Source organism: Oryctolagus cuniculus, chromosome 16 (assembly GCF_051225735.1).
Source record: "Oryctolagus cuniculus isolate XC-2025 breed Fujian yellow rabbit chromosome 16, ASM5122573v1, whole genome shotgun sequence".
Taxonomy (NCBI): domain Eukaryota; kingdom Metazoa; phylum Chordata; class Mammalia; order Lagomorpha; family Leporidae; genus Oryctolagus; species Oryctolagus cuniculus.
This window is the reverse complement of record NC_142882.1, coordinates 365,121-384,983: the sequence shown is the minus strand read 5'-3', so window position 1 is coordinate 384,983 and position 19,863 is coordinate 365,121. Positions and strand designations below refer to the sequence as shown.

Sequence of the window (19,863 nt, the reverse complement as noted above, 5' to 3'; positions counted from 1 at the left end):
TGGGACGCGGTCCCCATCCAACCCGCGACTCCAACCATGACCTCGCCTCTGCCGCCCGGGGCAGGAGCAGGTCGGTCGCCCTTGGAGGAGCTGCAGCGTGGGCCCGGTGTCTGCACAACTCCCAGCCGGCCAGCGTCCGCTGGACCCCTCCCATCTGCTGGTTCACTCCCCAAATGGCCGCAATGGCTGGGGCTGGGCCAGGTCGAAGCCAGGAATCTGAGCTGCTTCCGGGTCTCCCCCGCGGGTGCAGGGACCCGAGCGCTTGGGCCATCTTCCGCTGCCTTCCCAGGCGCGTCAGCAGGCAGCTGGATGGGAAATGGAGCAGCCGGGGCTCGAACCAGCACCCATGTGGCATTGCAGGAGGCGGCTTTACCAGCTGTGCCACAGCCCCCACCTCAGGTTCTTTCTTTAAGGGGGGCTCATTTCCAAGGGGAAACCGAGGTGTGGGGTCCCGGGGCCCCTCCCTCTCCCTGCGCAGGCCAGGGTGGATTTGCTACCTGGGCTCCCGCTTGGCCCCTGCCCCCCACCTCGTCTCTCTGCCTGTGCAGTGGGGCCAGGCTACATGGGCTCCGCTCGGCCCCTGCCCTGCCCTCACTCTCCATGGACTCTGCAGTCAGTCCCCTGGGCCCTGGGCAGAGCACCCCTCACCCCTCGTGGCCCCCAAAAGGCGCCAGCGGCGATTGCCCCACTTCCCCCTCCCCACCTGCCCCGGGCCGTTGGCGGTCTCCTTTCAACACCAAGACTCCAACGGCATCCAGGCCGGGTCTGGGAAGGCCTGGGGCCGGGCGGCCGCCCCGGGCAGAGGCCCCACCTCCCTCCCGGCTGGGCCACCTCTGCGTTCCCATGCACAGCGGTGGCCACGCCACCCCGCTTTCTGTGGGGCTGGGACCTCGAGGTGCCCATTCCTGAGTGAGGCACCTGCAGCCCCAGGAGGCATGCACCCCCCAGGCGCACTCTCTGTGTCCGTGCACCGGGGCGGCAGCGGGCTCAGGTACTTGGGTCCCTGCCACCCACGTGGGAGACCGGGATGGGTTCCTGGCAGCTCTGGTTGCTGTAGGCATTTGGGGAGTGAGCCAGCGGATGGAAGACCTCTCTCTCTGTCTCTGTCTCTCTCTATAACTCCGCCTCTCAAATACATAAAAAAAAAAAAAGTGGAGCTGGTGGGAATTGAACCGACATCCCCAAAAAATTATTTTAAAACCCTGCTAAGGCCGGCGCCGCGGCTCACTAGGCTAATCCTCCGCCTTGCGGCGCCAGCACACTGGGTTCTAGTCCCGGTTGGGGCACCAGATTCTGTCCCGGTTGCCCCTCTTCCAGGCCAGCTCTCTGCTGTGGCCAGGGAGTGCAGTGGAGGATGGCCCAAGTGCTTGGGCCCTGCACCCCACGGGAGACCAGGAGAAGCACCTGGCTCCTGCCATCGGATCAGCGCGGTGGGCCGGCGGCAGCGCCCATTGGAGGGTGAACCAACGGCAAAGGAAGACCTTTCTCTCTGTCTCTCTCTCTCTCTCTCACTGTCCACTCTGCCTGTCAAAAAATAAAAAATAAAAAAATAAAATAAAAATAAAAAACCCTGCTATTTGGGTCCGGGCACCTTGGGCAGTGACTTAAGTGCCCCAGGCTTCGATGTCCCCATCTGTGAGATGGGTCAGTGGGAATCCACAGCGCGGCTGGGGAGGAACCCCACGCAAACAGCAAGCACAACCTAAGTGCGCATTAGCTTAACGCACACCTGGGCCCCGCCTGCCGCCCCGCACACCCCGCACACTCCCGAAAGCTGGGACCCCCACGCTGCAGGGGGCGGGGACGCGGGGAGGGCTGGGGGCCCGCCCCGCCCACCCCCTCCTTTGTCTCCCGCCCGCCGGGCGCCCGGGAGCTCGCCATGGAAACGCGCGCGCGATTGCGGCGGGCGCGGGGGCGGGGGCCGGGGACGTCGCGAGCGGGTGAGAGGCGCGAGGGGCGTCGGGGGCGCGGAGCCTGAGACCCGCGCCCGCGCGGGAGGCGGGGACGCGCGCGGCGCCCCGGGCCGCGGAGACAAAGAGCCCCGCCCCTCGCCCTCGCGCCGCGTCCAGGCCGCCGCCAGCGCGGGGGTCTCCGGGCCGAGCCCCCGGCTGCCGCCGCTCCGCGCGCCGGGAGGGGCCGCGCTTTGTGCGCCCCGCCTTTGTGCGCCCCTCGCCGCAGCCCAGCGCAGTCCTCGGAGCGCCGCAGCGCTAGGTGAGGGGCTGCGGGCTGGGCCCACCCAGCCCTGCGCGCTCCCGGGACCCCCAGCTCCCGCCGCGCCGGCCGCGCCCTCCTCGCGGAAGCCGACCCTGGTGCCCAGGCGACCCCCGCCCCCCCAGCCTCAGTGTCCCTCGGCGGCCGCTACGCGTCCCCGGCCGCCCCTCCCCCGCGGGCGCGGGTCCCCGGGGCTCAGCCTGGCGCCCCTGCCGCCCGCGCGGCTCGGTGCCCCCGCAGCCGCGGCCTGCGGCGCCCGCAACACCATGATCCCGGCCAAGGCCAGCAGGACCCCGAAGGACAGTATGACGCTGCTGCCCTGCTTCTACTTCGTGGAGGTGAGGGGGGGCCGGGCGGGGCGGGCGGGGGCCTGGAGCTGGGGCGGGCGGCCCGCGGGGTCGCCCGGGTGCTGCGGGATGCCTCCCGGTGCGGGGGTCTGCGCTCCGGGCCTTCCTCTGCCAGCTGCGAGGCCGCCCCGCCCCCGCCCCTTTGTAGAGCGGGAATGGACAGGTGCGGGGCCGGGGGCCGGGGCGGCGGCTCCATCGCGCCGTGTGGGGGCAGGGCTCCTGCTCCCCGCCCCGGCGGCGCCCCCCCTTCTTCATGCACGCCTAGAGCTCCGGGGCTGGACTCCGGCCCCTCCCACAGCCCCCGCCAGGCCGTTGTGGGACAGCGCCCTGGGCGGGCAGGTCTGGGCCCGCAGCAGCACCCCTGTGGGCCAGCGGCGCTCTGGAGGCAGGAGGAGCACACGGTGGGTGCACGACCTCCGCGGGCAACGCCCCCAGCACGCCTGGCGCCGCGACCACCCCCGCGGCCCGCTGAGCCTCACTGCGCGGCCGGCGGGCGCCGGCGTCTACGTCTGCGGAGCCTGCAGAGGCCTGAAGTGGGCTCGCCGTGCACTGGGGACTGTCGACATTAAGTTTATTTTACAGAATTATTTATCGATTTGTCGGAAGGGCAGCGGTACAGACAGGAGAGAGAGAGGTGGATCGTCCACCTGCTGGGTCACTCCCCAAATGGTTGCGACGGCCAGGGCTGGGCCGGGCTCCATCCGCCTCCCCCTCGGGTGCGGGGCCTGGGCCATCTGCTGCTGCTGGATCAGACGTGCAGCAGCCGGGACGCGAACCAGTGCTTGTGTGGGGGCCACTGGGTCAGACGGGCGTGTGTGAGCTCCCAGGAACCTGCAGCTGCAGGACGCCCTCCCGGGGAGTCCGCAATGTTGGTTTGGGCTCAGGACCACCCCCTCGCCCCGCCCCACCCCCATAGCGGGGGAGGAGCACACAGGGATTGGGGGAGGAGCTTACAGGGGTTGGAGGAGGAGCTCACGGTGGCTGAGGGGGTCACAGGGGCTGGGGGAGGGGCTCACAGGGGCTGGGGGAGGGGCTCACAGGGGCTGGGGGGGTCACAGGGGCTGGGAGGAGCTCACAGGGCTGGGGGGGTCACAGGGGCTGGGGGAGGAGCTCACAGGGCTGGGGGAGGGGCTCACAGGGGCTGGGGAGGGGCTCACAGGGGCTGGGGGAGGGGCTCACAGGGCTGGGGGAGGGGCTCACAGGGGCTGGGGGAGGGGCTCACAGGGCTGGGGAGGGGCTCACAGGGGCTGGGGGAGGGGCTCACAGGGGCTGGGGAGGGGCTCACAGGGCTGGGGGAGGGGCTCACAGGGGCTGGGGGAGGGGCTCACAGGGCTGGGGAGGGGCTCACAGGGGCTGGGGGAGGGGCTCACAGGGGCTGGGGAGGGGCTCACAGGGCTGGGGGAGGGGCTCACAGGGGCTGGGGAGGGGCTCACAGGGCTGGGGGAGGGGCTCACAGGGGCTGGGGGAGGGGCTCACAGGGCTGGGGGAGGGGCTCACAGGGGCTGGGGGAGGGGCTCACAGGGGCTGGGGGGTCACGGGCTGGGGGAGGGGCTCACAGGGGCTGGGGAGGGGCTCACAGGGGCTGGGGGAGGGGCTCACAGGGGCTGGGGGAGGGGCTCACAGGGGCTGGGGAGGAGCTCACAGGGGCTGGGGGAGGGGCTCACAGGGCTGGGGGAGGAGCTCACAGGGGCTGGGGGAGGGGCTCACAGGGCTGGGGAGGGGCTCACAGGGCTGGGGGAGGGGCTCACAGGGGCTGGGGGGGTCACGGGCTTGGGGAGGGGCTCACAGGGGCTGGGGAGGGGCTCACAGGGGCTGGGGGAGGGGCTCACAGGGGCTGGGGGCTCACAGGGGCTGGGGGAGGGGCTCACAGGGGCTGGGGGAGGAGTTCACAGGGGCTGGGGGAGGGGCTCACAGGGGCTGGGGGAGGGGCTCACAGGGCTGGGGAGGGGCTCACAGGGGCTGGGGGAGGGGCTCACAGACCCCCAGCCTGGCCAGGAGTCCACCTGCATCAGGGTCGCCCACACCTGCCCCTCCGTGGAGCAGGGGCTGCAGCCCAGGCAGAGGCCGAGCGGGCCAGTGCTGGACGGAGGCTCCCTGGACGGGAACCCAGCCGCTCCCGGACACTCAGCCTGCGCTCAGCTACGGGGCTGGCGGCGCCGCGTCTGCCTTGCCCCCTCCTAGGGCCCCAGCGCACTGGTCAGCCTGCCTGGGCCCAGCCCCTGTCCTGGCCCGCAGGCCTTCAGCCTCGGTCTCCCCGGCTGCCGGGGTCCCTCGCTGTCGGGGTGCGCAGCGCCCGGGGCTGACGGCGGGGGCCGTGTGCCCGCAGCTGCCCATCGTGGCGTCCTCCGTGGTGTCCCTGTACTTCCTGGAGCTGACGGACGTCTTCAGGCCGGCCAGGGTGGGCTTCCAGTGCTATGACCGCTCGCTCTCCATGCCCTACGTGGAGACCAGCGACGAGCTCATCCCGCTGCTCATGCTGCTCAGCCTGGCCTTCGCCGCCCCCGCCGCCTCGGTGAGTGCCCGCCCCGGGGCCCGGCCGGCCCGTGGGCAGCGCGGCCGCGGCCTGAGCACCCCCCTGTCGGCAGATCATGATCGGCGAGGGCCTGCTGTACTGCGTGCAGTCCCGGCCGTGGGGCCGAGGGGGCGTCCCCCGCGGGGCCGAGGGCACCATCAGCGCCGGCGGCTGCCGCCTCAGCTCCTTCCTGCGCCGGACCGTTCGGTTCGTGGGTGAGTGGCCAGGCTGGCCCGCCCTGCCCTGCTGGGGCCCCCACCACTGTGTCCTCTGCGGGCATCCAGGTGTCGGGCCTGGGGTCCCTTCCACCCCCCAAGGTGTCCAATGTTGACCTGAGGCCCACTCGCCCCCCAAGTGTCCACATGTTGGCCCTGAGGTCCCCTCCCCACAAGTGTTCACACGATGGCCCTGAGGTCCCCTCCCCCCAAGTGTCCACACTGGCCCTGAGGCCCACTCCCCCCCAGGTGTCCACACATTAGCCCTGAGGTCCCCTCCCCCCAAGTGTCCACACTGGCCCTGAGGCCCACTCCCCCCCCAGGCGTCCACACGATGGCCCTGAGGCCCACTCCCCCCCCAGGCGTCCACACGATGGCCCTGAGGCCCACTCCCCCCCAGGTGTCCACACATTAGCCCTGAGGTCCCCTCCCCCCAAGTGTCCACACTGGCCCTGAGGCCCACTCCCCCCCACGTGTCCACACATTAGCCCTGAGGTCCCCTCCCCCCAAGTGTCCACACTGGCCCTGAGGTCCACTCCCCCCCAGGCGTCCACACAATGGCCCTGAGGCCCACTCCCCCCCCAGGCGTCCACACGATGGCCCTGAGGCCCACTCCCCCCCACGTGTCCACACGTTGGCCCTGAGCTCCTCTCGCCCCCCAGGCGTCCACACGATGGCCCTGAGGCCCACTCCCCCCCAGGTGTCCACACATTAGCCCTGAGGTCCCCTCCCCCCAAGTGTCCACACTGGCCCTGAGGCCCACTCCCCCCCACGTGTCCACACATTAGCCCTGAGGTCCCCTCCCCCCAAGTGTCCACACTGGCCCTGAGGTCCACTCCCCCCCAGGCGTCCACACAATGGCCCTGAGGCCCACTCCCCCCCCAGGCGTCCACACGATGGCCCTGAGGCCCACTCCCCCCCACGTGTCCACACGTTGGCCCTGAGCTCCTCTCGCCCCCCAGGCGTCCACGTGTTTGGCCTGTGTGCCACGGCCCTGGTGACAGACATCATTCAGCTGGCCACAGGCTACCACGCACCCTTCTTCCTCACGGTCTGCAAACCCAACTACACCCTGCTGGGCACGTCGTGCGAGGCCAACCCCTACATCACGCAGGACATCTGCTCGGGCCACGACACCCACGCCATCCTGTCTGCACGGTGAGCGGGGTGGGCTCTGGCGGGGCTCTGGCCGGGCCTGGCGGGGCCTGGCGGGGAGGCCGCTCCGGCCGGGGGCTCACGGGCGCGCGTCTTGCAGGAAGACCTTCCCGTCCCAGCACGCCACGCTGTCCGCCTTCGCGGCCGTCTACGTCTCGGTGAGTGCGGCCCCCGCAGCCCCCGCTCTGGCCGCCTGGGCCTCCCGCTGACCGCTGACCGCCCCGCCCTCCCTAGATGTACTTCAACTCCGTCATCTCGGATGCCACCAAGCTGCTCAAACCCGTGCTGGTGTTTGCCTTCGCCATCGCGGCCGGCGTGTGCGGGCTCACGCAGGTCACGCAGTACCGCAGCCACCCCGTGGACGTGTACGCCGGCTTCCTCATCGGCGCCGGCATCGCCGCCTACCTGGTGAGCGCGGGGGCGGGGCGGGACCCCGGCCGCACCCGCCGCGGCCGGCTCGGGCCTCACCCCGCTCTTTCTCCGCAGGCCTGCCATGCGGTGGGCAACTTCCGCGCCCCGCCGGCCGAGAAGCCCGCGGCCCCGGCGCCAGCCAAGGATGCCCTGCGCGCGCTCACGCAGCGCGGCCATGACTCCGTGTACCAGCAGAGCAAGTCGGCCAGCACCGACGAGCTGGGCCCGCCCGGGCGGCTGGAGGGCGTGCCGCGGCCCGTGGCCCGCGACAAGACGTCCCTGGGCAGCCTGAAGCGGGCCAGCGTGGACGCCGACCTGCTGGCACCCCGCAGCCCCATGGTCAAGGAGAACATGGTGACCTTCAGCAACACGCTGCCGCGGGCCAGCGCGCCCTCCCTCGACGACCCCGCGCGCCGCCACATGACCATCCACGTGCCGCTGGACGCCACCCGCTCCAAACAGCTCATCCGCGAGTGGAAGCAGACGCTGGAGGGCCGCGGCCCCGGGCTGCCGGACGAGGCCAGCCCCGCACACCTGCGCGCGCCCGCGGAGCCGATGGCGGAGGAGGACGAGGAGGACGAGGACGAGGAGGAGGAGGAGGACGAGGACGAGGAGGGGCAGGGGGAGGGCGAGGAGGGCGGCCCCGCGCCTCCCTCGCTGTACCCCGCAGTGCAGGCGCGGCCGGGGCTTGCGCCGCGCGTGGTCCTCCCGCCGCGCGCGGGGCCGCCGCCGCTGCTGCACATCCCCGAGGAGCGCGCGCCGCCCGCGGCCGGGCTGTCCCCCAAGAGCAGCGCCGCGGTGCGCGCCAAGTGGCTGGCCATGGCGGAGAAGGGCGGGGCCGTCGTGCCCGCGCCCGGCGCGCAGCCGCGCGTGGCCAACCCACCGCGGCTGCTGCAGGTGATCGCCATGTCCAAGGCCCCGGGCGCGCCGGGCCCCAAGGCGGCCGAGACGGCGTCGTCGTCCAGCGCCAGCTCCGACTCGTCGCAGTACCGCTCGCCGTCCGACCGCGACTCGGCCAGCATCGTCACGATCGACGCGCACGCGCCGCACCACCCCGTGGTGCACCTGTCGGCCGCCCCCGCGTCCTGGGAGTGGAAGGCCGCGGGCGTGTCCCCCGGCTCCTCCGTCAGCGACGTGGACCAGGAGGAGCCGCGGTTCGCCGCCGTGGCCACCGTGAACCTGGCCACGGGCGAGGGCCTGCCCCCGCCGGGCGCGGCCGAGGGGGCGCTGGGGCCGGCCAGCCGCGAGTCCACGCTGCGGCGCGCGGCGCTGGGGGAGCGCGAGGCGGGCGAGGCGGAGGCCGAGGGCTACTACCGCAGGATGCAGGCGCGCCGCTTCCAGGACTGAGCGCGGGGCCGGGCAGGGGCGCGGGGGGGGGCGGGCCGGGGCATCCGGTCGTGGACCAGGAATAAAGATGCAGATGTGGACTGCGGGCTCGCTGGTCACTGGGGGAAGGGCGCGGGCGGGGACCCCACGCGGCCAGTTCGGACCCCACAACAGCCGGGCCAGGGCGCGCCCGCGTGAGCGCGTGGACGGAAGAAGAGGCAGGTGCAGTTTGTTGTAAAATCGTTTAATTGAGTTCTCTCGGCGCGCGCCGTACAGGGCCGCGCTGACAAAATATACATCTGTCGCCATAGAAAACCGCGCCCCGAGCTCTCACAGGTATAAAAAACCATAAATATGTACACCCTGGGCGCCCCCCGCCGGGGGCGCTAAGACTCAGTCAGTCCCGCCGCCCGGGCCCAGCGCGGAGCAGGCACAGAGACGAAACGCAACTTTGGTCCAAACCTGGGGCGGGGCGGGGCGGGGCGGGGCGGGGGCGGCCCGGTGGGGGCCGGCGGGCGCGGGGCGGGGCGGGCGGGCAGCGCTGCGCCCTGGGCTAAGGTACTGGGTACTCGCTAGCTCTTGCATATACGTGGGGCTATTTGGTCACGTGGAACACGGCGAGGCACAGGCGGGCCCGCAGCGCGGGGGAGGGGCGAGCGAGAATCACGTCACTTGATTGGGGGTCGGCCGGGCCCCCGCCGGCCTCAGGCACATGATTGGGGGCGGCCCCAAGGCAGGCAGGTTTAAGGCACGAGGAAGCCGAGGGTGCGGGCGGCCCCGCGCGGCCAGGGGGGCGCCCCCGCCGCAGTCACCCGCCACCGCACGGTCAAAGGTGAACTGGATTTAATTTTTTTTAAAAACAGGTAAACTGATTTCTCTTTAAAAAAATAAACTCTCTGGTCTGTTAAGGTCACTTCAGCTGCGTTAAAGTGGCTTTTCTGGAATGACGGAAGTGGGCGGCCCGGCCGCGGGCCTAGATGGTGGACTTGGAGAAGGACACGCGCAGGTGGTGGCTCTCGCCCAGGTCGTGGTTGTGCAGGTCGATGAGCGCCTGCACCGCCTCCTCCACGGAGCCCATCTGGATCAGCGCCATCTTGCGGTCCTTCCTGGGGGTGGGGGTGGGGGTGAGTGGGGGCGGCGGGGTGGGGGTGGGGGGCGGGGCGGGGCGGGGCGGGGGGGGCGCACTCACTGGAAGAACTTGAAGCCCTTCACCACGCCGCCGTTGCTGGAGAAGAGGATCTTGAGGTCGTCCTCGGAGACGGAGGGCCTGCGGGCAGGGGCGGGGCGGGGCGCCGTGAGGGGCGGAGCCCAGGAGGGGCGGGGGCGGGGCGCCGTGAGGGGCGGGGCCGAGGAGGGCGGGGCGCCGTGAGGGGCGGGCGGCACTCACGGGATGTTGGACAGGTGCAGCGTGGCCGAGGGCGGGAAGATGTTCTGGAAGTTCTTGGAGCCCGGCTTCTTGAAGCGGTGCAGCGGCGAGTTGCCGTAGTCCTTGGTCAGGCCCTGGTCCTCCTGGCCCTCGCGCGGCAGCTGCACGTTCTGGTGCTTGGACAGCGTGATGCGGATGGGCTTCCCGTGCAGCTTGTGCCCGTTCAGGTGGCTCATGGCTGGGGGGGGGGCGGGGCTGAGCAGGGCGGGGGCGGGGCCGCCCTCACCCAGCCCGCCCCGCCCCCGGCGCCCTCCCGCCCCCAGCGCCCTCCTGCCCCCGGCCCTCACCCAGCTGCGCCTGGCTGCCGTCGGCCATCTGCACCAGGGCGTTCTCCTTCTTGTTGAACAGGATCTTCACGCGCTGCACGTCTCCGTAGACGCCTTCAAGAGCCCGGGACGGACGGGGCCGCTGAGTCCCGCGCGCCCGGCCCGCCTCCCGCCAGCCCGCAGGCCCCGCCCCCCTCGCCAGGCCCGCGCGGCCCCGGCCGGCCACGCTGGGCGCTGGGCAGCATGCGGGCGCCCTGCCGCCTGGGGTCCGCGGGCGAGGCCGAACCGCAATTGCCCCGCAGGAATAAGAGCGAATGTCACATACCGAAGAGAATAAAGAGGCTTTGGGGTGTGACTCTCTAGAGGACAGCAGAGCAAGGCAGCGAGGGACAGGGGAGAGGGGGGCCGGCGCCACCGGCCGCCGCGATGAGTTGCCAGGATGTTAATATTCAAGGGTTGGTTTCCGGAGCAGGGTTTGGGGGGGATTTTATGTATGTTTTGTTTTGTTTCAAGCAACAACAGGAAGCAGAAGTACCGTGCAGTCAGTTGGCAAAGAAATTCCGGACCAGGAAGAACAAAAAGGGGGAGGGAAGGAGAAAAAAGAAAAAAGTAGCAAAAACACAGGTCAGTAAATACGTAAGAAACACCGCAGGTTCCACCAGCCACGCGAGCCACGAGCCACACAGCCAGTCACGCCAGCCACGAGCCACACAGCCACACAGCCACGCGCTCCCGCACACTCCACACGGCAGGCCGCAGGGGGCTCTGGGACTCCGCCCAGACAGCGGCCCAGCAGGGTCACCCATGACCGGGGCGGAGTCCCAGACAGCAGGAATCACGGGATGGACAGTGGCCAGCTGGGGGGCGGGGCAGAGGCAGGGAGACTGCCCCCCCAAGGTCAGAGCCGCCAATCAAGGGCCATGTGGGTGGGGCCTTTTTGATACGGAACCCAGGCTCTCCCATGGGCTGCCGGACACCTGGCGCCCGCCCCAGGCCCTGCTCGCCCCCAGCTGAGCGCTAGGCGACCTCGCGTGCGGCACAGACACGGCAACTCTCAACACGTGGGATTGGAAACGCAGCCAGGGTGTCACAGAACAGGAGCACAGGGAGACCACGACAGCCAGCCAGACGGAAGTGCAGGCACGGAGGGGCGGGCCTGTGCCACCACCACCCGGCCACGGCCTCCCGGGCTCCCGGGGCGGCCAGGGAGGCCCACGTACCTCAGGGTTCAGGTTGCTGACCAGCAGGACCGAGTTGCCCGCCCCGGCCAGGCCCGGGATGGCGATGCGGCCTGCCGCCGCCGCTGCGGCCGCTGCCGACGGGATGGCCAGCGGGGCCAGGGCTCCGTGGACGTTGGGGACGGAGAGGCCTGGGGAGGAAGAGCAGGTCAGCGCTGAGACGAGCCCGGAGCACCCTCGCGGGCAGTGCAGACGCCCGGTCCTCATGCAGAGGAGCCGCGGGAGGCGGCGGCGGCGGCTCGAGCCGGGCGCTCGCTCCAGGCCCCGCCCGCCGCTCGGCGGGCACGCCCTCTCCTCCCGGCTCGGCGCGGCCCGCCGGCCGGCCCGACGCATGCGGCAGCAGCACAGAAGCCTGGGTCCGGGAAGGCAGACGGGCCCTCGGCAAGCAGGGCCTGCACAGGACAGCTCGCGGCGCCCACACGGCGCCCAGGCGACGCACACCTGCGCCCGCCGCGCATGCTCCGGGGCCGCAGCTTACCAGGCCAGCGTCACCCTGCGAGGGACAAGCCCCTCAGAGGCACCGGTCCTCGTCCTGCAGCTGCTTGAAGGGAACCAAACACTGGGCGGTCAGTCGCCTGCACACACAGCTGCGGCCGCGGGCTCAGGCCGGCCCTGTCCACGCCACGCCCCCGGGGCAGGCGCCCTGCGGCTGCCTGCGCCCTCCCAGGGAGGCGGCCCCGCGGGCTGGCTCTCCCTGCTGACCGCTGCGTGGGCATGCACGACCGGCTGTGGGGTCAAGACCGCGTGTTGAGTACCTGCAGCTGGAGGAATGGCAAAGGTGGGAGGGAAACCAGCTCCTGCATACGGAGAGGCTGAGATTATACCAGGTGCACCTAGAAACAAATGAGACACTAACCATCGCACCCACAGCCGGCGGGCGGGCAGGCGGGCGGGCGGGCGGCCGCGCTCCCGGAGGGCCCTGGGGCCGTGCTGGGCGGGGCGCGGAGCGGCAGGAGCCGGCTCCCTGGGTGCTGCCTGGGGCGGGCCGGGGCGACCCCCGCGCATCCTAACACTGGTGCTCGGCGCGCCGGGAGGGGGCCTCACCGAAGGCGGCGGCCATGGTCTGGTCCAGCGACGGCTGGCTGTCCCCGGACGGCAGGTCAGGCCGCGTGTAGTCGCGGCTCTTGTCGTTGTTGTACTTGACGTTGAGGCTGGTGAGCTTGGAGAAGTCGATGCGCAGCGTGCAGCAGGCGTTGTAGATGTTCTGCCCGTCGAGGGACTGGGGGCAGCAGCGCGTGAGGGGCGCCCAGGGACCCCGGCCCGCCCGGCCCCCTCCCCAGCCCCGGCCCGGCCCTCACCAGCTTGGCGTGCTGGGCGCTCACGGGCTCCGCGTACTGCAGCAGCGCCTGGAACTGGTTGTTCTTGGTGAAGGTGATGATCTTCAGGACGGTGCCGAACTTGGAGAAGATCTGCAGGGCCACAGGCAGCCTGAGCCCCGCCCCCGGCTGCCCGGCTCCGCCCTGGCCCCGCCCCCGGCCGCCCGGCCCCGCCCGCCTCACCTGGTGCAGCACGTCCAGCGTCACCGGGTAGAACAGGTTCTCCACGATGATCCTGAGCACGGGGCTCTGGCCGGCCATCGCCATCCCCGCGTCCACCGCCGCGGCCGAGGCGGCCAGGGCCAGGTTTCCCGACTGCACGGAGTTCACGGCCTGCAGGGCTGCCTGGGCCCGCTGTGGAGGAGGCCGTGTGAGCCCGGGCCCGGCCCTGCCCGCCCGCCCGCCCGCCCGCCCCGCCGCCCGCGGGCGCACGCACGGCCTGGTTCGGGGAGCTGTCGGTCTTGAGCTCCTTGTGGTTGGAGAACTGGATGTAGATGGGCTGGCCGCGCAGCACCGGCGTCACCGAGGTGTAGTAGTTGACCATGGTGTTGGCGGCCTCCTCCGTGTTCATCTCGATGAAGGCCTGCGGGGGGGGGGGGGGGTGTGAGCATGGCGGTCCCCCCCCCCCCCGCCGCACGCCCCCCTGCCGCCCCCCCCGCCCGCCGGGTACCTGGTTCTTCCCCTTCAGCATCAGCAGGTTGGTGACCTTGCCGAAGGGCAGCCCCAGGGAGATGACCTCGCCCTCCGTGACGTCCCCGGGCAGCTTGCGCACGTGGATCACCCGCGAGGGCACGCCCGCGCTCCTGCTGTCACCTTTGAACTTCTTGCTGTCGTTGCCGTTTGCTGGGGGAGGGGGCGGTCGGCTCACCAATCCGGCGCCACCCGCCGCCCGGGAGCCCGCCCGCCCGCCCGCCCTGGGCGCAGGCCCTACCTGCAGAGGCGGAGCTGCCGCTCATGATGAAGGGGCCGTTGGTGACGCAGGTAGAGAAGAGCTCGTCAGATCCCCGCTGCCAGAGAACAGAGCTGCAGGGCTGCCCGCCAGCCACGCCCCTGCGCCACCCAGCCACGCCCCATCCCAGGACACCAGCCATGCCCCTGCTCAACAGGACCCACACCCCTGCACCCACCCTGCTCCACAACAGACCCACACCCCTGCGCCCACACCGCCAGCCACGCCCCTGCTCCACAACAGACCCACACCCCTGCTCCACAACAGACCCACATCCCTGCTCCCACCCTGCCAGCCATGCCCCTGCTCCACAACAGACCCACACCCCTGCGCCCACCCTGCTCCACAACAGACCCACACCCCTGCGCCCTGCCAGCCACGCCCCTGCTCCACAACAGACCCACCCCCTGCTCCCACCCCCCAGCCATGCCCCAGCTCCACAACACAGGCAGTGGCCAGACCCCACCCACACCCCCAGCCCTGCTCCCGTGCCAACACCCGCCACGCCCCTGCCCCCACCCCAGCCCTGCTGTGAACAGAGCCCCCTGGGGCCAGGACCCCTCTGTGGGGGCTGACTCCCCCCCCAGCCCAAGTGCCCCGGGCCAGCACGGAGCCCGTCCGGGCAGGGGGCGGGGCCTCCCGTGCATAGAGCAGGTCTGTTCAGAGCTGAAACCGGAGCCCCAGGCGACAGGGCGACTCGGTTACACGAAACAAGGATGCCGGCAGCCGCGCAGGCAGCCCGCCCCAGGCTGCAGACCCCCGCCCAGCTCCACCCAGCCCCCCAGAACCAGGGCAGGGAAACGTGGCCTCTCCACTTTCCCCCTCCAGGCCATGCCAGGACGCTGCCCCACGAGAGGCTCCCGCAGACCGGAGTGGGAGGAGCCCACCGCCAGCCGCCGGGAAGAAGGCGGAGCCGAGCGGCCCCCACCAGCCCTCCACAGCCCCTCGGCCGGGAGCCGGCCCCCACCACGCCGACCGCAGCGTCAGCCGCCCTTCCTGTAACTGGACGGTGCCGCAGACAGGAAGCCGGCGCCCCATGCCCACGGGGGACCGGGGGCACCGTGGGATCCACAGGAAGCCGCCCGGCCTTACCCCGCTGGACCGCGTCCAGGCACCCATGCGGCTCCCATGTGCTAACTGCACGAACCTTAAAAGGGGCATCGCGGCGCCGGCCTCCGCCCAGAGCGGCGGGCGGGCCGCCCAGGACGGCCTCCTTGGCTGCCGGCCCCGTGTGCATTCCCACGGCAGGCGGCCGGCGCGCCCACAGCCGTCTGGCGGGCACGCTCTAGCCCACCGGGGCAGCAGGCCCCGGAGCCCAGGCCGCTCCAGCAGACCGCGGCCACTCCCGCCCACGCGGCCCGGCCCCCAGCCCGCCGGCGCCCACAGGAAGAGCTGCGCAGGGCGCCCGGCCGCACAGGAAACCCTGCCGGCCCGGGACAGCCCGCGCTGACGCAGCACGGGAAGCCCGCGAGGGCTGTCCTGGAGCCGCGGCCGCCCAGGCCTGCGCTGCCCCGCGCACGCACACGGGCGGAACGCAGCCCGGGGGGCAGCCAGCCGGCCCGCAGCGCGCAGGCACACGCGTGACCGCGGGACGCACTGACATCCACACACCAGCAACCGCCGAGCGCCCGCCTCCCGGAACACCCGCGGCCCCGCCGCACCGGACACGGCGCCGAGGCGGGCCGGGCCCACGACGGCGGCTCAGGCCCGCGCCACCCGCACACCCCGCCGCCGCCCGCGGCCCCCGCCGGCCCGGAGACCGCCATACCTTTGTGCCAACTGCTATGTCTGGGACGATGCTGCGGAGAGAAAGCCAGAGATCAGCGCCCCGGGCTGCAGCGCCGACCCGGGGGCGCGGGCCCCCACCCGCGCAGGCCCGCTCGGCCCGGAAAGGGGCCACCATTGTCCTGAGGGCCCCTCCCTCCCAGCGGGACCCCAGGCCCCGCCTCTGGACCGAGTTCCCGAGGTCCAGACAAAGAGCCCCGCGCCCTCGGGCGGCGCTGACAGCCGGGGCGCCGCATCCACCCGCGCGCCGACGTGGCCGGGGGTCTGCAGAGACCCGCGCCCCAGAGCCGCCCGCGGCCGCCCCCGGGCCGGGCGGGGCCCGCACGCAGGAAGCGCTTCCACCCGCGGCCCCGCCCCGGCGAGCGCAGCCCCGCTTCCCGCCCGCGCGCCGCGACGCACCCGGCCCCCGCGGCCCGGGCCGCCCCCCAGCCCCGGCCCCGGCCCCCGGGCCGCGGCCGCGCGGCGGGAAACACGCGCGCCCCCGCCGAGGCCCGCGCACGCGCACAGGGCCGCGCCCGCGTCTGCGCACGCGCGCGGCGCCGACGGGAAGCGGGAAGGGCCGCGCGCCGCCGGGACGGCGAGACGCCCGGCGCCGGGAGCTGCGGGCGCGCGGACCCGGAAGTGGGCCGGGCGCGGGTCCGAGGGCCCCGCGGCCCGAGAGCGCGGCCCCGGCCGCCCCGAAGCCCCGATCCCGCGCGCCACGCGGAGGGGGGAGGGGAGCCCGCACCCCTCCCGGCGGGGCGACGGCCGGGGCCGCCCGTGTGGCGGCGGGGACGCGGGTGGAGCCCGGGGATCGCGGCGCGGCGCGTGGCGGACGCCACTCACCCGTCCATGGCACTCAGAGCAGACCCACAGGGGACGGAGTGGAGGCGCCGGAATAGCAGGAACCGACCCAACGGCTCGGAGTTATAGACTCACAAAATGGCGGAGACGCCCGCACACGTCCCCCGCGCGCGCTGCCCATTGGCTCCCTCGGCGGTCAGGGGGCGGGGAGAGCCTCGCGGGCCCCGGCCGGCGTCTCTCAGTGGCTACCGGGCCGCCAGGGGGGTGGGCGCAAGGCGGATACCAGAACGCTATTGGAGAAGGCGGCCTTCCGTCAGAGCCGAGGCGGAAACGTCCTGTGGAATCGGGGGAGGGGAGGAGAGTACGGACGCACGTGACGAGCTCAGAGCCAATGATCTGGCCGCCACCCGGCCTGGGCCTTGGCGGAAGAAGCCATCTTGAGAGTGGGTACGTGGCGAGTCAGGCGGCAGGAAGCGTGCTTGCCCTAGGCTGCCGCCATCTTGCAAGCGGGCACAGGCCGCCCGGGGCGCGAGGGCCAGGGAAGGCGCGTCGCCATCTTGGAGTCGGGCACGAAAACTCCGGGGGCTCCATAATGCTTGTGGGCACGTGGCCAAAAAGCTGAGTTCTCTACGAGCTGTCCCTCCGGGGCCGAGCCGCCGAGGCTGTGCCCGCCCGCGGCCACGGAGCCTACGGCCGGGGCTCGATCCCGGTCAGCCTGGACTGTCCCGTCCGGCTTCGGAGCAGCGAGGCTGGAGCGCGGTGCGCCCGGCCGGCCGCAGGGGCGCGGGGAATCCGAGGCCCGGGCCCTGCTGGGTGACGGCCGCCAGCACGAGCCGCTGCCCGACGGCCCAAGAATTGAAGCCGGGCCGCGGGGACGCGCACGGGGCGCCGGCCCAGCAGTGGAGCCCGGGCCTCGCCCCGCGCGGAGGCGCACGGGGTCTCCGCGCTGTCTGGGCGCGCACGGGGCGCCGGCCCGGAGACCTGGCCCCGCTCCGGCCCAGCAGTGGAGCCCGGGCCTCGCCCCGCGCGGAGGCGCACGGGGTCTCCGCGCTGTCTGGGCGCGCACGGGGCGCCGGCCCGGGGACCTGGCCCCGCTCCGGCCCAGCAGTGGAGCCCGGGCCTCGCCCCGCGCGGAGGCCCCCCGGCTGCAGCCAGGGCGCCCTGCCCCTCCCGTGGGCGTCGTCGTGGCAGCGGCGTCGCTTCCAGGGCCGGGCCTGGCCGGGGCCCAGCAGCCTTGGAGCCCCGACGCGGGCCCGGCGCCAGAGGATTCCGGCCGGGATTAGGGGCGGCTGCCGCGGCGCGCGGGCCGCCCGGGGTCCCTGCCGGGGAAGGTGCGGCCGCCGGGGTGGCTGCGGCCAGCTGCCTCCGGGCGCCCCCGCCCGCTGGACCACCAGGGATGGGGGCAGAGACCCGCGGGGGAGCAGAGTGGACGCCTGGCCCAGCCCTGGCCACTGCGCTCACTGGGGGATGAACAGCAGCCTTTGAGATAAGGAACAGAGAGAGCCCCGGGCCAGACCCCCCCAGGGCGGCGCGGGTGTCATCCGACTCCCGGCCCTGCCAGCTGCCGCCCGTGAATGATTGAGCAGCCAGGGGCCGCCGGCTCACCTTGCGGTACCGGGAGCCAAGCCGGGGAGACCCGGAGACCTGGGGCCCTGCCCCGTGTGCGCCCCGCGCTGCTGACACGACGGGAGGGCGGGCCTGCCTCAGTTTACCCCGTGTCAAACTTGGGGGCGGGGCCGGGGTCCCGGGGGTCTTCCCGTGGGCCGGCGGCCGTGCAGCTGCAGGTTCAGAATTTGTGCTTCCTTATTGCGCCCATCCCAGAAAGCGGCCGGGCAGGAACCCAGGGTGTGGCCGTGGCAGGCGTCCAGGCCCTCAGCCCATCTCCCAGCTCCAGTGGGGGCCCTCGAGGCCGCGGGCGGCTCCTGGCTCAGCCCCGGGAACCCAGGCCAACCCCACCCTCCGATCTGGGTGAGAAGGGGTGGGGCAGGAGGTGGCGTCCTCCCTCCCCTGCCCCGGGCTTCTGCCTGCCTGACCCACCAGCCCCCAGCCCCAGCCCCGCCCCAACCCAAACACCCAGTCCTGCTCCCAGGAGGCAGCAGGCACCCTCCCCCCCAGAACCCCACCCCTGCTGCTCAAGGGGAGTTGGGGGGCTTGGAAGGGGCAGCAGTGTGGCCATTCCTGGGCGATCGGCGTGAGTGGCTGTGGAGTGGCCCCAGGAGGCGCGTCCATCTGCGGAAGCCCGGACAAGCCCGCACGGGGCGGGGGGGTGGGGGCACCCTGGAGCGCAGCGCAGCCAGGCGCGGGGGCGAGTCTCAGACGGGCTGTGGTGTGGAGGAGCCCGAGGGCGTCACGGAAGCCCACACATGGGGCTCCACGGGGCCCGCAGGGGGCCGGTGGAGGGACTGGCCCACTCCCGACCCAGCCCCCTGCTAATGCACCTGGGAAAGCAGCAGGGTGCCTGGGCCCTGCACCCACGGGGAGACCCAGAGGCAGCGCCGGGCTCCTGGCTGGGGCCTGGCCCAGCCCTGGCTGATGCAGCATCTGGGGAGTGACCCAGCGGATGGCGGTCTCTCTCTCCCTCTCCCGCCCTCCCCCTCCCTCTATCCCTCCCCCCTTCTCCCCCTCTCTCTCTCCCTCCCTTCCTTCCTCTCTCCCTCCCTCCCTCTCCCCCACCCCCAACTCTGCCTCTCAGTGTCAATGAGGCTGTTGCGGGAACCGCGGCTTTCCTGGCCGTGTTTTGGGCACACACAGAGCAAGCAGATGCCAGCCCCGCGCTGGCCTTGGCCCGGCCTCCCGCCAGGTCCCGCTGCCTGCAGCACCCCAGACGCGCTCCTGCTGCCCTGGGCTGTCACTTATTTACTTTTACATTTCCTTGCGAGACAGAGACAGAGGTCTTCCTTCCACTGGTTCACTCCCCAGATGGCCACAACAGCCAGGCTGAAGCCAGCAGCCGCCAGCTCCATCCGGGTCCCCCACGTGGGTGCAGGAGCTGAGCACACGGGCCACCGCTGCCTCCCTGGTGTGCACCAGCCGGGGGCTGGAGTCAGGGCTGGAACCCAGGCGTGGCCACGCGCAGGGCCCAGACACCCGGGCTTTTCTCCCCTGCAGCTTGCAAAGGAGGGGAGGCTGTGGACTACGGGGGTGGGGTAGGGATGGCCATGGCGAGGGGCTGGGCGAGGAGAGCCATTGGGGAGGGCGCCTCAGCCAAGCAGCAGGGCACGAGTCTGGGGGAGCCTGGGGCCCCCGGGAGCCGGGAGAGCGCCGGAGGATCCTCCCTCAGATGCCTCAGGAGAGGTGTGGCCCTGCCCACACACCCTGGTCTCCACTTGTGGGCCCAACACCAGAGGCTTGGGGTGTGGGGTGCCAAGCTGCCCGTTGGTAGCCATGGTCACAGCGGCCTGGACACCAGTCCAGCCTGTGCGTGAGGGCAGGGCTGGGCCAGGGAGACGTCCGGCGCCGGCCCCTGACCAGGCGCATTGGCCTTGCACAATTTATTTAAGGAAGATTCTCCACAGGGAGTGGGAGCAGGAGCCCCACCCTGAGAGAACCCTGGTGCCTGCTCCCTGCCCGGCACAGGGTCATCGCCTGCCCACGGGGTCACCTGTGCAGGTGGGGGCGGGGGGGCCGACCACACACCTGGGACAGCCTCGTCCAGCACCGCCCTGCAGGGCTGGGAGCGCCCCGGCTACGGGGGCAGGGGATGCCTAGGACTGAGGGGGCGTCCACCGTGGATGGGGGACACCAGGGACCCTGCCCCACACCCTGCAGGGCCAGGATGGCCCCTTCCACACAGCATCCCAGCTCCAAACCTCAGCAATGCCAGGACCCGGCACTGGGGCAGAGGGAAGCCCCCCACCCCGGGCACCCGGCACTGGGGCAGAGGGAAGCCCCCCACCCAAGGACCCGGCACTGGGGCAGAGGGA

General features: G+C 72.4%; 2 protein-coding genes across 7 annotated transcripts; one reads left to right on the top strand and one right to left on the bottom strand.

Moving 5' to 3' along the window:
• The first annotated feature begins 1,864 nt into the window (after positions 1-1,864).
• PLPPR3 (phospholipid phosphatase related 3) lies at positions 1,865-8,686 on the top strand. The gene is made up of 7 exons (XM_051842292.3): positions 1,865-2,549; positions 4,885-5,070; positions 5,144-5,285; positions 6,248-6,443; positions 6,541-6,598; positions 6,675-6,848; positions 6,927-8,686. Exons 1-7 carry the CDS (start codon positions 2,478-2,480, stop codon positions 8,196-8,198), a joined length of 2,100 nt encoding a protein of 699 aa, XP_051698252.1. The 5' UTR covers positions 1,865-2,477; the 3' UTR covers positions 8,199-8,686.
• Positions 8,406-16,130, bottom strand: PTBP1 (polypyrimidine tract binding protein 1). 6 transcript variants are annotated; one of them, XM_051842294.3, is made up of 15 exons: positions 15,983-16,129; positions 15,141-15,171; positions 13,355-13,430; positions 13,094-13,266; positions 12,860-13,006; positions 12,607-12,777; positions 12,406-12,516; positions 12,152-12,326; positions 11,863-11,919; positions 11,090-11,238; positions 10,195-10,228; positions 9,891-9,983; positions 9,565-9,781; positions 9,367-9,444; positions 8,406-9,283 (listed from the first exon to the last, which is right to left on the bottom strand). In XM_051842294.3, the coding sequence occupies exons 1-15, from the start codon at positions 15,988-15,990 to the stop codon at positions 9,151-9,153; spliced, it is 1,653 nt and encodes a 550-aa protein (XP_051698254.1). In that variant the 5' UTR covers positions 15,991-16,129; the 3' UTR covers positions 8,406-9,150. The 6 variants fall into 6 exon arrangements, 5 of the variants coding, with proteins under 5 accessions (XP_051698254.1, XP_051698253.1, XP_089172258.1 ...); XM_051842293.3 differs by having other exon boundaries at positions 11,863-11,940; positions 15,983-16,128; XM_089316132.1 differs by lacking the exon at positions 15,983-16,129 and adding an exon at positions 15,557-15,659 and having other exon boundaries at positions 11,863-11,940.
• Positions 16,131-19,863: the final 3,733 nt, after the last annotated feature.

Bases quoted from the DNA above. Each gene is read 5' to 3' on its own strand.
- PTBP1 (XM_051842293.3), bottom strand. The intron at 13,007-13,093 runs GTACCCGGCGGG...CCCCCCCCGCAG, and splicing joins TGCTGAAGGGGAAGAACCAG to GCCTTCATCGAGATGAACAC. The intron at 11,239-11,862 runs GTACTCAACACG...CTTCCTCCCCAG, and splicing joins TGCCATTCCTCCAGCTGCAG to GCCTCTCCGTCCCCAACGTC.
- PLPPR3 (XM_051842292.3), top strand. From the start codon at position 2,478: ATGATCCCGGCCAAGGCCAGCAGGACCCCGAAGGACAGTATGACGCTG. The intron at 2,550-4,884 runs GTGAGGGGGGGC...GTGTGCCCGCAG, and splicing joins CCTGCTTCTACTTCGTGGAG to CTGCCCATCGTGGCGTCCTC. The intron at 5,286-6,247 runs GTGAGTGGCCAG...CTCGCCCCCCAG, and splicing joins CCGGACCGTTCGGTTCGTGG to GCGTCCACGTGTTTGGCCTG.